The sequence below is a fragment of the Notothenia rossii genome, assembly GCF_949606895.1.
Source record: "Notothenia rossii genome assembly, chromosome: 4".
NCBI classification, from domain to species: Eukaryota; Metazoa; Chordata; class Actinopteri; order Perciformes; family Nototheniidae; genus Notothenia; species Notothenia rossii.
This window is the reverse complement of record NC_136902.1, coordinates 72,948,169-72,963,248: the sequence shown is the minus strand read 5'-3', so window position 1 is coordinate 72,963,248 and position 15,080 is coordinate 72,948,169. Positions and strand designations below refer to the sequence as shown.

At 41.0% G+C, this 15,080-nt stretch overlaps 1 protein-coding gene across 1 annotated transcript in view; it reads right to left on the bottom strand.

The window, feature by feature from the left end:
• Positions 1–195: 195 nt before the first annotated feature.
• Positions 196–15,080, bottom strand: part of rpa1 (replication protein A1) — a 31,136-nt gene continuing 16,251 nt past the window's right edge. The window contains exons 13-17 of the mRNA XM_079675073.1: positions 7,100–7,226; positions 4,420–4,596; positions 3,574–3,681; positions 3,194–3,280; positions 196–869 (exon numbers count right to left, since the gene is read on the bottom strand). Of these exons, the coding sequence (XP_079531199.1) occupies positions 765–869; positions 3,194–3,280; positions 3,574–3,681; positions 4,420–4,596; positions 7,100–7,226 (604 nt within the window). The 3' untranslated portion in view covers positions 196–764. The remainder of the gene's footprint in view (positions 870–3,193; positions 3,281–3,573; positions 3,682–4,419; positions 4,597–7,099; positions 7,227–15,080) is intronic.

Sequence of the window (15,080 nt, the reverse complement as noted above, 5' to 3'; positions counted from 1 at the left end):
TAAATCTACTACACATAGTGCAACTCCAAAATGTAGTCTGTGTTTGTTTGCTTGCTTTCATTAAGCACAGGTAAGGACAGGGTGCTGCAAGGGAAACATGTGCACACCACAGATATACACATTACTGTTGACTTCAATTGTTATAAGAAAGGCTGCTGACCGAGTGCGAAGTATCCATTGAAAAACAGACAATCATTTGAACACAAAAATATTTATTCCCACAATTATCCCAATAAACTGAACACACATCAAGTTACATGCATGAGACATATGGACAATATCTTTCAGCTTAAATAGACCGCAGTACCGCAGTACACAACAAAAAGAGTGGGAGAGTAAGCTGTCTTATCAGGGATGTGCAGGTCTAGCCCTTTTCAGTGCACCAAAGTGAAAAGAGTGCTACTTCTGTACTAGTCTTCCTCTTGAAGCAGCCACCACCCACACATGGCCACAGCACAGGAACAAGTGGATGACCTAAGACAGACACAGTGATGATGTATTGTGTGTCTTACTGACCCACTCTGCTCTGCTTCCCCATTTAACAAAAGGAGCAGAAATAATCCTCGTTAAATTGACCAAAAAAGTTGAATCGGGACACAAACCATTATTTCACGAAGAAAGGTAAACAGTCAAGGTAAGTACTCTGAGGGGAAGAAAAGGAAAACACTAAAGACAAAAGCTTTGTTATACATGTAGAGCCTTTTGTTGACTCCACAGAAACAAGGAAACTGGAGCAGACTCAGAATACTTGGGTGTAAATGTTCCTACTGAGCAGCCAGTTTCCTTATGTTCATGATCAACCTCTTGCTGTAATCCAAATGGTCAACGGGTTTCACTTCCATCACTGTGGCCTTGATCCTGGACTCATCCTGTCAGACACAAAAGTACAAAACTCATTCATATGGAACGCATTATAGGCCTAAATGCTGCTTTTGGTGTTACACACAATCACGTAGATGGTATCTGAAAGTTGGTTGGCATTTAAATGAATTTTTTACAAGAAAAGAGGCAGCATTAAAGCCATAACCACCTCCACAGCTGTCTAGACAGGGGAAGGTCACTTCCAGCAGAGACATCATTCTCTGCGTTTAACAGAGGTTACACTAATTTCTTCTCCATTAATCCTCGGCAGCTCAAGTGGGTGAAATGTAAATCAACTTCCTTTGGACTGGTGCCCGCATTTGGAACAGCCTGTTATAAATCTCTCTGCTTGTTTTGCATGATGCAAGAGAGCAATGTACGCGTGATAAACAAAAATACAAACTAACGGATGACTTCAGATTCATGCGATTCACGGTTATGTTTTTGGCTGCGATGTAAACAATCGGAACATTGCTATCGGTGTTAACTACTACGTTTCAAGCATTGGATGTGTCCCATGTTTAGGCCATGAGCAGCTTCTCCTTGCTGCTCTGCTGGGAGCCAATCAGAAACCATGCTGGCTGGGGGGGGGGGGGGGGGGGGGGGGGGCTGTGTTGCTGTTGGCTCCCAGTGGAGTTGGAAGGCTCTGCACCGGGCCAGCTCTCCATTAACTGGTTGCTAAACGGTTTTTGCGCCTAAAAAGCAGATGATTCATAATACAACTGTGTAACAACATTTTGGATGGTTTATATATTAAAAACCTTATTAATCACCAACAACATCAATATCATCTTTAGAAAACGTTATCATTACAGCCTTTTCGCAAACCAATATTGTTGCCAAACTGTTTATTTATTTCCTGTATAATATAGTAATGATGTCTAATTGTATTTTCTGTTTTAATAATCAAATCAACAGATTAGAAGGTAAAGAAAAGCCAAAATATGTTGTTAGTGGTCAGAACTGTGCTGGTGCTGCTTCACTGCAGAATATCAGCTTTCTAATCATCGTCATCCTTTTGAGGTACTTCAAACAGTTATAACGTCTAGACACTGCCTACAGGGACAGATAGACCTTAAGAACTGCACAGCAGCTCAGAGCTGAGAGCAGTCATTCCTGATGTCAGGTTAAAGAAAGAAGACTGTCAAAGAATTAAATGCTGAGTGGTTATATTTAAACGATTGGTTTTTCACGGCAACAACACAGTTATAGCCATAAAGTCATCCATCCACTGAAATCTGAGTGTTAAAACGTACACATTATCAAAATAGTAAATATTCTAAACATCAACATTCTACCTCCGAGTGTGTGAAAATGACATTATGCGCCACACCCACATGAACCACACCCCACTTGTTTTGTTGAATACACTGTGATTAAGAGTGTTCAGATGTAATAGCCACAAAGTGGAATGAAGTGGCACAGCTTTTAGTTCTCAGTGGGACCCAATTCAGATGTTTTCTTCAGTGTGATGTCTGGCTCAAGTAATTGAGCAATAAAATGCTTTCATTTGATGTTGATACTAAGGTCAACAAAAATCAGTGAAGTGTCTGTTCAAAACGTGCCTGTTTGTGATTGCTTTTCCTTGAGAGCGTCAACTCCAAACTTTACTTCTCAGCAATACACATTCCAAAACCTAGGTGCAAGCCCTACGTATTGTTAGAGTATAAGCTTAACTTACACATCTCACACAAACATTGACTAAGCGCAACTGCGCAGACTATCCAAGAAAGGCCAAAAGGATAAAAAAAAATCTTCCATGGCTTTAGAGAAACCTTGTTACAGAGTTTGTTTGATGCAGCAAAGGGCAGCAGGTCCGATTCTCTCCCTGTGATGCAGCAGGGTGGAAGGGTGTCATTAACTCGCTATGTCCAACATCAAGCATTGTGAGAGCACGGCACAATGGCTGGCTTGTAGCATTGAGGAGGAGAAAATAAAGTGAGAGAGGGGTTGCAGGTGTCTCTGCTGAAGGTGTCTGGAGGCAGCAGCCAGTACATGCTTGTAGCAGTGCCATTGGCAGTTAGGATGCTGAGCTGAATGTGACAGGCACAGTGGGCTCTTCTGTGGGTTGATGGCAGATGCCGCCTCTGGCCAGGCTCCAGACTTCCTGCTCAGAGTCCCAGCCCAATCAATTCTTTTATGTGCATTCCTCAAAACAAGCCTTTATCTGCGTTGCCAACAGGAAACAGTGACAACGACATATCTGTCTTCTCTGTCCCCACTGGTCTTATAACCGACCATATTTTCTATTTTGTATAAGCAATATGATTCAACTACAAAGCATGCTATGATGGCATTTGATCCGTTTTATTACAATTCCGGCTTTACTTACGTTATATGTTTCTAGCTTCACTCTGCTGCGGAAGACAAAAGTGTTGAAGTTGGCTTGTTGGAAGATTTCGTCAAAGGCAGCTTCGTTCTGAAAATTTAGAACATTTTGATTAGCTTAATTTCAAGGAAGTACACATTTGATCAATCATTAGCTTCGACACAGTTTAAAGTGCAAAGTAAGTTTCTGATAACTGAGCAGTGAAAAACATCTCCTGTGAGTTTCTCAGTAAGAAGAAAAGCACAGAGGGTGTCTTTAACACCAATGTGCCATTGCAGGAGTGTGTGTGAGTGTGCATGCTTGGCAGTAATAAAGCCCGAGGGTTAGCTTGTGCCTTGGCCAATTTCTGAGGCCAGTATTAGAGTTGAGATCTAGAGTCTCACCGAGTCCTTGAGCTGCCCCAGGTAAGCTGCGTTCTGGCCCAGGATGGACTCTGCACTCTCCTGGAAGCACGTCACCCACTGGTTGTCCGCGTAATCTGCAATGTTGGCCTGTGGGATTATATAAAAAACCAAAAAAGTGAGAGTAAGTAGGAACAGAAGTTACATGCATAAACAGAATTAGATGAATGAACTATTGTTTACATTTTGCTTGATGATTGAATATTGTATGTTGACTTAACACATCTTAAGGATGCTCTAATTAAGCCCGGCAACATAATCACAAGTTTTCACTGTGCTCTTGTTATACATACTGTGGAAGAGAAATCACAGCTTATGCTACAGCTTGTGAAGAGGACCAATATGCCGACTTGTGAGTGGTACCAGAATAAAAGACGCTTATTTTAGATGCCTGACTGCAATTGCTTAAGGGGGCTGACTAAGTGTTTTTGCATATACTGTTGTATTTGTTCCTTCCAAGTAGTTTGTGATCAAGCTGGGAAGAAAAAGCTCCCTGCATTTTCTTTAACAGCACAGTATGAAACGCTGCAGCAATTAACCCAACATTGCTCTGATTTAAACACAAGTGTACAATCTGAAATTGGTTCTCATTACACTAGTCACAGAAACAATTATTTTGTTGCTTTTTATACAAATGCAGAGCATATTGGCTAAGTGTTGAAGCAGAAGGAAAGGGGGGCTTGAGTCCAGAATAAAGCAAATGCATGTGCTCAAGACTTGGCAGAAAGAACAGGCATTAAAGATATGTGCATTAGCATTTATGCTTTTGTGAGCGCATGTGTGCCACAGCTGCAAAGGTTTCAGGGAAGACAGTGCTGAGTGACTTACAGAAAGGATGAGGCGGTACTTGAAGTTGGGGAACTCTTTGTCGCACTTCTCGCAGCGGAACATGCCGTTGTGCTGATCCACCACTTTTTTGTTGCAGTCTTGGCTAGGACAGGCCTGGTAGAGGCAGTTCTCCTTACGCAGGTACACAATGGTAGCAATGCATGTGTAGTAGTCCGCCTGAAAGGGAATATAAACAAACAGAAATTCAAGTTTAGTGCCAAATAATGTCACTGGAATATGCTCTTACTCTATTTATCTCTCTCACACAACCTTTTTGTTTTGAATGGTAAATAAGTTGACTGCTAAAACGGCATGAATTAACATATATATATATATATATACATAATGATGTACTCAATGATACAGTCTGAAAGCATTATAAGTGTAGCAGAGGCACTCTACCAGAATCCAAATGGCTCAGAAACAAATGCAAACTATTTGTGTAGCTGCCGTGTTTGTGGGGAACAGGCAAACTTTTGAAAGCAGGCGAAAAAAACTGCTTTCAGGAAACATTCCTAGTCTGCATGGAAAACACCCAACCAGGAGACACCATTCTCACATTGGATATAAATAGACTAAAACAATAAGCAGATCTACAGATCTGTGTTGTGTTGAAAGGGGAAAAGGTTTCAACGTGTCAACAGCATCAATTCTCCTCTGGAAGAATTTCTCAGGATGGCCTTATGCACCTGACAGATAATAGTTGCACCCTAACAGCTAATTGTTTCGGACAGACTTACTAACGTCTGCATTGGCTGCGACAGAGAGGAGAGCAGTCCCCCGCTCGCTTTGACGAAGGCTAAAGTTGTCTGTTCAGGGTCAGGGAGCAGAGGAAAAGGCCTGCCAGCTTGGTGCCATAACATCCAAGTACATCAAACAAACGTTTATGCTAATGTGTAATTGCAATTATGATAACTGTGAAAAAACGCTTAAGGACCTGGTACAGCTTTTTCACAGTGTATCGGCTTGTTCAGAAATCCTGACTGAGTAGTAAATTAAGCTATTTCAAAACACTCTTAGTAACTTTTCTATCATTTGCAAATGAAATAAAACAGGAAAACAGTGCATACAAAAACAGAACATCTCCCCAACATACACAGAAAATATTTTATTTTCTCAAAGTACTGACCATTTCTTAATTCACCGATTTGACTGACCAAAAACAACCCAGACATAAAGCTCAGCTTATTTCCGAAAGAGGTGCAATTAATCAAGTAAACAGCCCCTCAATTAGTGTGTGACTAACCGGGGCTGAAGATGACAGGAGAACGTGTTTTCAGTCCTTTACAAATGCGATGTCAAGCCAACAAGAGGAGGGTGACCACTAACTGTCAGAGGGGGCACGGGAGCCATTTCAAAACTTGAGACTATGACACAAAGAGTTTGTGACAGGCACAATTAATTGCAACAGACTTTGGCTAGGGGGGTCTTGAGAGGCCTGACCCCCATGTGCTTGTGTATGGGATGTCTCAGAGGGGCTGAGGACAGCCCTGGCTCGGCTCCTTTGTCAGTACTGGGACTTATCACACGCCATACTGAGGAGGAGCAAGAGCCCCTATAGCCCAGGGTCAAACCTTTCCTCCTCAACAGGAAGCTAATGCTACGAGAAGCACCTCCTCACCTGACAGGGGGCTAATGGTTACACTCCGGATTGAGAGTATGGAATTGAAGAGAGAAAATGATATAGGGCACCTTTAGCTGTATTGTAGGTGTATAGATGATAGAACAGCTGAAGTAGCTCTACTAAAAGAGGCATACTGACGATCAATGAGCCAATTATTATTATTATCTGTGATGGGGAATCCTGCAGTCAGGACCATGTAACAGAATTTCAGTTCATTAAGACTTACGGCTCCAGTTTAATCCATGCATTCATTTCTTTTTCTAAGGACGTATTGGCCCTCAAGTCTTCAAGCTTTTTAAGAAGACAATGTAGGAAAATTGTTCAATGTGTGTCTTTTGGTGCCCGATCATAATTGCTTATCGTCTTAATGGGATATGTTCCTCAGACGTTGATGGTTACTCAAGTGGAAAGCATGTTCAATTACACAAATTAAGATCTCAGCACAGGTCACATTACAATTTATACACTTCTGCAAGCACCATTTCGCTCAACAGTGGAAATGAAGAAACGGGGGAAATGAAAGAACACGTATTACTTTACTTATCCGAGGGCAGTTATTCCATTGCAGAGCTCAAAGAACAGAGCCTATGTAATCTCAGTAATCAATACCAGAGATAAATGTGACTTGTACCATGAAAACATACCGAGACTGGGAGAAGAAACCCACAATACAGGGGGATTAATGAGGAGTAGATGGGGATGCGATTTGTAAGCACACATACCTGGTGGTGGAGTCATTTTACGAGTGAATGATTATTACAAAGATTCATCCCGCTGACTCTCAGCTCAAAGGACCTTTGCACGGCAGAGCTATGAGTGACGTGTGAAGGTTGCACCCTAGCAGTACTATATAAACAAGCAATGTGTACCCTGGGTTTTTAATAAGAAATGCAGCTTGACTGTGAGCACTTTCATATTAGTTGTTTGGGATTCAACACCAGGCTTTCAGTTTGTCCTTGAATATCTTCAAAGAATCATCCCTGAATAACAATATGTCTAGGGTTACCATATCTTGAATGTTTGTGAGCATCAAGGCAAAACAGAGCATGTGTATACCTTGTCTCCATGGCCCAGGTGCTCCGTCTTAACGTCAGACAGAGTCTTCCAGTTGGTGTTTCCTCCCCCGCTGCCTTTCACCTCCGTCAGGGACTGACCGTCCATGGCGTGACCCTCCTTGTCATACCTACATGAAAAACAACAGATACAGGTCACTGCAGATTTGTCCGCAGTCACAGTCAACCAAGTTAAGTTGGAGAACTCCAACTGCTGATTACATTCTTTATACATTATTTGGGGAACAATCACATCATAATTTTACCAAGCAAGCATATTTGTGTTTCAATTATCTGACTGACCAAAACGTTGGTACTATAATATCATGGAGAAGCAGAATGTTGTGCCTTTTCGCTTGAAACATTTTAAACTATCTTAACAGTTGCAGAATAATTTCCCTTAGAATGAATAATACATGAAGTTATGGTTTCAGCTCTGGATTAAGGCTGAGCAAAATATCAATTTATATTTACAATATGACACTAGATTACCAATATGACACGTGATAACATGTACGATTTATGATGTCGTCATATCGTAAAATGGTATTTGTGTTCTATATTCTTGGTTGTAACGGCTGCATTATAGTTCTTGTCCACATTACAGACAGGTCTTTATCATCTCATTGAGGAAATACTTTTATGAAAGCACCAATAGTCAACCATACAATATTAATGCAAGTATTTTATAAAAAGTATTTTGATATTCGATACAATCTGTATCGCCCAGCCCTTCACTAGGGTTGGGCGTTACTATAGTCATTTAATTTTGCAGTGCATCACCACATTAACCCCAAAAAACACTAATTACAGAAAGCTGGTTTTCCACTTCAAAATGCTGGTATGTCGAGGCCTGCCTTTGACTGCAGCTTTATTCATTTCCATGTATCCAAACCTAAGAGGGAAAAAATACTCTTAGACTAACAGTTAGCCTGGAAACATGTTTCAGGCAGAGCATCGGTTTGTCAAAGCAAGGAGGGCTCAGCTGAGAGCAAAGGAGGCTGAGAAATGAATCAACAGCAGAGGGATCAGGGCTGGCGAGGGTCAGTGCTGCTCCAGTGATATCAAAAACCCATTTTCTCCCAATGTTCCCGGAAATTCAGGGAAGACAATAGGAAGAAGAGTGAAGGCAGGGTAGAAGGAGAAGAAAGATGGGTTCAAGCTAACTAAAGTTGTGGGGGGGGGGGGTAGAACAACACACAACAGTTTAAAATGGTCTCAGAGATCAATAGAGCTTACTAATCTGCTGGCCACAAGGCAAGGCTCCGCACAATGGGGAGGTCAGCTTGTAAATATGGAAAGAGCATGCCTTGCTCCTGGAGGCATGACTAATTGAAAATATCCCCATTAACGTTTCAGACTGTTGCCAGAGCAACACACATGCACCCAATTTCCCACACCTTTTGATAAATGTGAGCAATTCTTTATGATGGCACCAGATTCCTCACTAGTGTACCTGCACTGATTTGCTTTAATTGCAAATGCACCAGGTTGGGAACTTTTTTAAAGGATATTCTGACCAATCAAACAATGTGGAAATACTATTTTCTTTCATGGCTCAACAACTTTTCCAGATGTTCCACAGAGGAGAAATTATAAAAAACGTATCACACTTTAAAAAGGAAGGACTTTAGACTTTCAAGTAAGCATTTTATGGCCGCCCAAAATGCAGCACACAGTTCTAAAACTGTAGCTTGGATCATGGAGACAGCAAAGGAAACAGAAATGTCAGAGTAGACAGCGATCATAATGCAAGAAACAAAAGAGGGACAAATTAGACCTGGCAGCAAAATGTGCAACAGTCAAGTGAAAGCAGGGAGATCTCAGCTTAGAGAAGCGGGACTTCATAGAGACCAACTATCTGCGAGAACACCAAGATAGATGACAGGAGGTTGGCAGACGTGCACATGTTTGGCATAGACGTATCAAATGTCAGTGTCAATGAACAAGGAAAGATAGGAGTGGAGAGGTGTCAGAGGAAGAGTCATATGGGAACGATGGGAAGGTTTCAGTGAGCAGTGTCCTCAGCTCAGGGCCTAAGCTCCAATGCCTGGGCTGCAAATGGCAAACAACCTACAAACATGATTATCCCATGTTGCGTCAGGGTTTCCCACACATAGACTTTACTTGCCCAGGCATATTAACGGCCGCCCAAGTACATTTCGCGACCCATTTAGTTTTTTTTTTAATGTATTGTGAATGCAACGCTGCGCAAATGTGGGTCTGCCTCACACAGAGTCACTGGCTGTCTACAGGATGTGGCCTGCCGACATGGCCACTGTCATACAGATCATGAATCAAAGCCCTTGATTGGTCCGTTTGTGTCATTCAAGCTCGGGATAACCTCAGCTCAGGTGAGGTAAAGGACTCTCTGAGTGTTTAGAGGAGGGAGAGGGGGGGAGAGGAGGGAGACAGGAGAGGCTGGTTCAGGAGCCCAGACACACTCACAACTATAAATGAACCAAAAATAAATAAATAAACAGGTGTCAGTGTTTTTTCATATTGGAAATGGTATGTTATTAGTTATGGCCCTGATTTTATGATCATTGAAATGTATACAGTTCTGTTTCATATAGGTGTTCCCATAGATCTAGTCTCTTTATTTTCCCCTCAAAGTGCACCAGATTGCTGCATTTAACTCCAACATTTAAACAAAAATCTTACCGGGGGAGAATACCCCCAGACCCCCCTAGAGGATTTGAGGTCCACCCCAACTTAAAATCACATGGATAGGTTCCTAAATACATGTACAATTTTATTTAAATAGTAGCCCATGTCCATATATTTATTTGTGGGTAGTAGATCTAAACTATAGGGCTATCACTATGGGCAGCAACGCTGTAAATATTGACAAATAAATCCAGCAAAATGGCACAAAAAAAACTGGCAATTGCCTGGCTGGGTGTATAACTTCCGGCTTGACTTATTGTCTTGGTCCCTGGCTGTACCTGTTTGCTCTGTCATCGCGTGAAGGGTATGCTCACAAGCGACCACCATCGGTTAGGCTAGTGTTTTTCAAAGTGGCGGCCCCGACCCCCCGGGGGGCCGCCAGGGGGGTCACGCAAAGTTTGAGGGAAAGGGGAATTTGTTTTCCTTTTTTTTAAAGTTACATTTTTTTTATTAATAACTCTGTCTATCAATCTATGTGTCCTTTGATGCCAATCTTTTAATATTTTTATTTTAATTAATATATTTCATTTTATTTTTAAAATCACACGACCGCACTTCAAGCCAATCAGAATCGAGCTGCCGCTACTGAGAGTGAAACTGAGTATCTGCTCAGCTTTTGGAGCAAGTGAGAGCTATAGTGAATATTTCGCTCTGCAGCTGGATGAGAGCACGGATGTAGCAAATATTGTTGTTTATATATATATGAATATAAATGAGGGCGGTCAGTCGATTAAAATATTTAATCGCATGATTGTCCATAGTTAATCGCACAATTTGTATCTGTTCTAAATGTACCTTAGAGGTATATTTTTCAAGTTTTTAATACTCTTAACATATGAGTGGACAAATATGCTTTATGCAAATGTTTATCATCATTTGAACAATGAGAAATATTCTCATGAATATTAAACACAACAACCTCTGAACATTACAAATATTCGCCTCAATTCAACCTGGAACCTCTCTCATACAATACAAAGTGTGTGCGTGCGTGCGTGCGTGTGTGTGTGATGGATCGTTGGAGCTATGTGCAACTCAAGGCATATGCTCGAACGGGAGCTGCCTGGACGCTGCAATCATGTTGCACTATCCGTGCTGAGTGCGCTGACTTTTCGCACAATGTCCCACTGTCTGGCTACCTGCATAAAGTCAAGTGATCGGCGCAGTTGTCGGCGATATGTCACTCCTCTGTTTTCATTTAAACAGCTCCTTATATCCGTTAGTGCAGCTAGCTAGCACCAGATGCTAACAACAACAAAGATACACGTAAGTTATCTCGCCCGCTCGGGCCACACATACACACACCCTCCCGGTCCTCCCGATGGCCAGTAGGTGCCTGCCGGTGAGCGTGGAAGTGTGGTCTGCCGCAAGCGGACGGCAGGAGCGGGGCGTTCAGCATCAGCTTGTAGATGGTATTTTAAACTCGATGCGCTCTGAAACTACGGGGCGGCAGAGGACAAAAAATACACATGCGTTAATCGCGTTAAAATAATTAGTGGCGTTAATAACTTGTTAACGCAAAAAAAAAAATAACGCGTTAACTTGAGAGGCCTAATATAAATATGTTTATTGTTAATATTACTGTTGAATATTATATATAATATTATTAAGGCATAAGTAGCTTTCAAAAATGCAAAAAAAACATGTTAATTGTTCATATTACTGTTCAAAATTATATAATATTATAAAGACAGAAATCACTTTAAAAATGCTTTAAAAATATGTTTACTGTTGATAATACTGTTTAATATTGTGTTAACAATGTTTATAACAGAACACACAATGAATGTAATGAATGACAAACAAAAGATAAATACAAAACATGTTTAGAAGAATAACTGATTATTAATTATTAATACAAATATATATTAAGAAAATGTATTAAGCTGTATGATTAATTTGTCATATTTTCCATCATAAAAAAAAAAAAGGCAACAGGGGGGTCCCCGCCAGACGATAATGCTATATTGGGGTTCTTGGCATGGCAAAGTTTGGGAACCCCTGGTTTAGGCAACCAACATTAACCGACATCAACAGTCGGTTAATGTTGTTGTTGCACATCACATCACCTCACACCCCCCCGCAAGTATATTTCAGATCCGTGGGAAACACTGTGTGTGTCTAACATGGTATTAGCCACTTCATCTGAAGTGAGTGACATGGGGTCACACATTGAACCAGTCATTCAAATAAAACCACAGAAGTAGTTTAATTCAATGCAGATATGTTTTTATTTTAATTTCACTGATACCAGAAAGTGTTTCTTTCTCCTCATAATGGACGTATGACAAAGAATGCAATTGTACTATTATTTGTGTATGAACACTGTGTAATCACAGAGCAAGAATACACAATCTAACGTTTCTACAAGTCATTCCCACCTACACCGTAGGAGCGTTCTGCATGCATCAGTAGAATCAACACCCTGTAACATTGCACTGCATAATAAATATATCATGGAAAAACAGAACACAAGTCAATGCTACATTATTTTTCTAGTAAAACTGGATTTAATGCAGTTCGAGCTAAATAAATACCCTGCTCGAAAAGCAATGTATCAATGTGTTAAGGAAAACAGAAACAATTGATCGGTTAGTAAAATGGTTGCTGGTTTATTTTCTATTGAGTGAGGCCAACGAGTGAACCTACTAGAGCAGGGGTGCCCACACTTTTTTGGCTGGTGAGCTACTTTTGAAATGACCAGCTCACCGAGTTCTACCAACCAAAAATAAAATTCCAAATTGCAAGGGTTGCTGAATAACACGTTTTATTTATACATGGGACAACTAGGCTGCAACAAACGACTAATTTGATAATCGATTAATCTATCGAATATAATGAAACGATTAATCGACTATTACTGTATGCCTTGCACAATTTCTCAAACGCTCTTATTTAGCCATCAACTTTTAGATTTAGCTTGAGGTTGTTTTAGGCATTTGGAAACTAACAATGAAAACAATAAAGATGAATACTTGATTCAAAAATACATATATTATTAAATTAACTAAACAAATTGTGAACAAAATTAACATTGCTTTTTATTAATTACGGTAAATAAATAATATTTCACATCAAAAGAAACAACAATGTTTTAAAAAATCGTATCAAATAATCTGGTGACAGAACTGTAAACAGAATAGCTGACACTTTAACAAAAATAAAGAGTAACTCTGTTACCTCTAATCATTAACCCATGTTTGTATAATTGAGTTAACTCCGTGTGTTGCTGCTAGCATACATAACACCTGACATGGAAAAGTTACTCGTGGATGGGGCTACAGAGCTTCTAGAAAGACAGTCGAACCCGGTGCATTTCTCCGTCTGAATGTGGTGCACTTTTGCTAAATGTTTAGACAAATTGCTTGTGTTACCGCCCTTACATGCTAAACTCTCTTGGCAAGGAGCATTGACCACCTCAAGACGGGTAACATTTAACCACACCTTGGAGCGCTTCTCTCCGCCATCTCCTCCGTGTGTTGCTGCATTGAGCAGTCGCGTGTGTGTAAACTGCCCCGCCCCCATCGCACACAGACGGGGGAGAGAGAGATCTCGTCTCGATTGGAAATATCGAAAATAGACCGACCATAGACGCATTTGTTTGTCTTTTTGCATGTTAGAAACGAGTTGGCGACACTAAGACTGCGAGATAATGTTTGTGTAGCAATAATACATGACCTTTCTCTTTCTAAACTCGCTACTCGGAGGGAAGTCGCTGTCATATGCCTTGTGAACACTCCGATAATGCCTCTTCACGTTACCTTTCTTTGGCAGAGCGACGCTTGCTTTACAAATAAGACAAATAACCTTTGAATGTGACATCACAAAAAAATATTCTTCCTCCCATTCTGGGTGGAAGTGGTATATTTTTAGCTTTTTGCTCGGTCCCGCACTCATTTTGTCGTTTGTCTCTAGTTTGTCTCTTTAACTTAATTTGAGTTTTCCCAGCACTTGACTGACTTTGTATCGCTTTGCATTCTGGGTTAACAGCCTGGAAAGCGATACGTCGCAGGGAGGCCAATGGAGGAGGGATCAAAACCTGTTTTGTCTATTTTAACGGAGCTGGTTCTCTTTTTTTTTATGAATTACTCGCGATCTACCAGCATTGCCCCTGCGGTCGACTGGAGCATCTGGTGATGAAAGCCATCATTTTAAGGCTCCTTTGACAGTGGTGAATGGAAATATGCGAGAAAACGATCAAGAGAAGAATTCCTGACTATGCAACATGTTTCAAAACATACAATAAATCAGTTACTAGTTTCATTTAGCCAATAACTCAACCCCAGCAACTCACAGTAGTTCTGCCAGCTGTTGTTAATCAATACAATACAGGGAAATGTGGGTAAAAGTAGCAGTCAATGTAATACTGAGGCATCATGTTCACTATACTATTCAGATAACGGTGTTGAAGCTTGTTTGTTTCTGGGCTGACATGATTACTGCCATAACTGTATGCTACAGCCTGTACATGTAGAAGTGATTAGGAGAGACACAATGTCAGCTTGGACTTATGTGACTAAATGAGTCTCTGGTGAATGTCTGAGGTTGACAGCATCAAGCATTGAGTATAAACATGACAAAGTGTGGTTAACAGAAAAGTCACTGCATGGGAAAAGGCAGCATGAGCATCTCTACATGTTCTGCTGCCCCCTAATGGACAACTGCATATTCACAATTGGATGGATGAAAGTGTGAATGTAAAGTCAGATTTGTACAAAAATAGGGCAGGGGCACAAAGCTAACGATGCATTCAAACCCCAGATCAATCTAAGATCAGGATGGTTAGAGAGATAATAAGTAAGCAGGTTGGAAATTGCTGAATGGCACCACTAATAAACGGTATGGTTGATAATAAATCTTCAAAAAATTCATTCTGAGCTGAATTGACTTGCTCCCTCATTTTGTTTTCCATAACTCTCCTCTTGGATTACAGAATAATCATTAAGGGGCACGCTTTGTGGACAGCTTCTATCCAGAGACCCAGACTTATCACCAGTACATCCAAACAACCATTATGGATTCAACAGCTGGCAGTCTTCCAGTGAAAACAAAGCATTTATCATCACTAGATGATCTGGTGATTTTAAGGCTGCATCTAAGGCCCTGGCCCAACGAGGACGATAACGGTCGTTTCCGTTACCGTTTTGTGTCATATAGACCATTTGGCCACACTAGGACGACAGAATATGGCACTAAACGACTACGGTAACGGGTCCCAAGGTGGATAGACCGGCATACGCAACGCTCTGGGGGGTCCAACGGCTCCGTGTGTGCGCCCTATACGGTCATTTTCTAATAATGATGACGCAATAGCC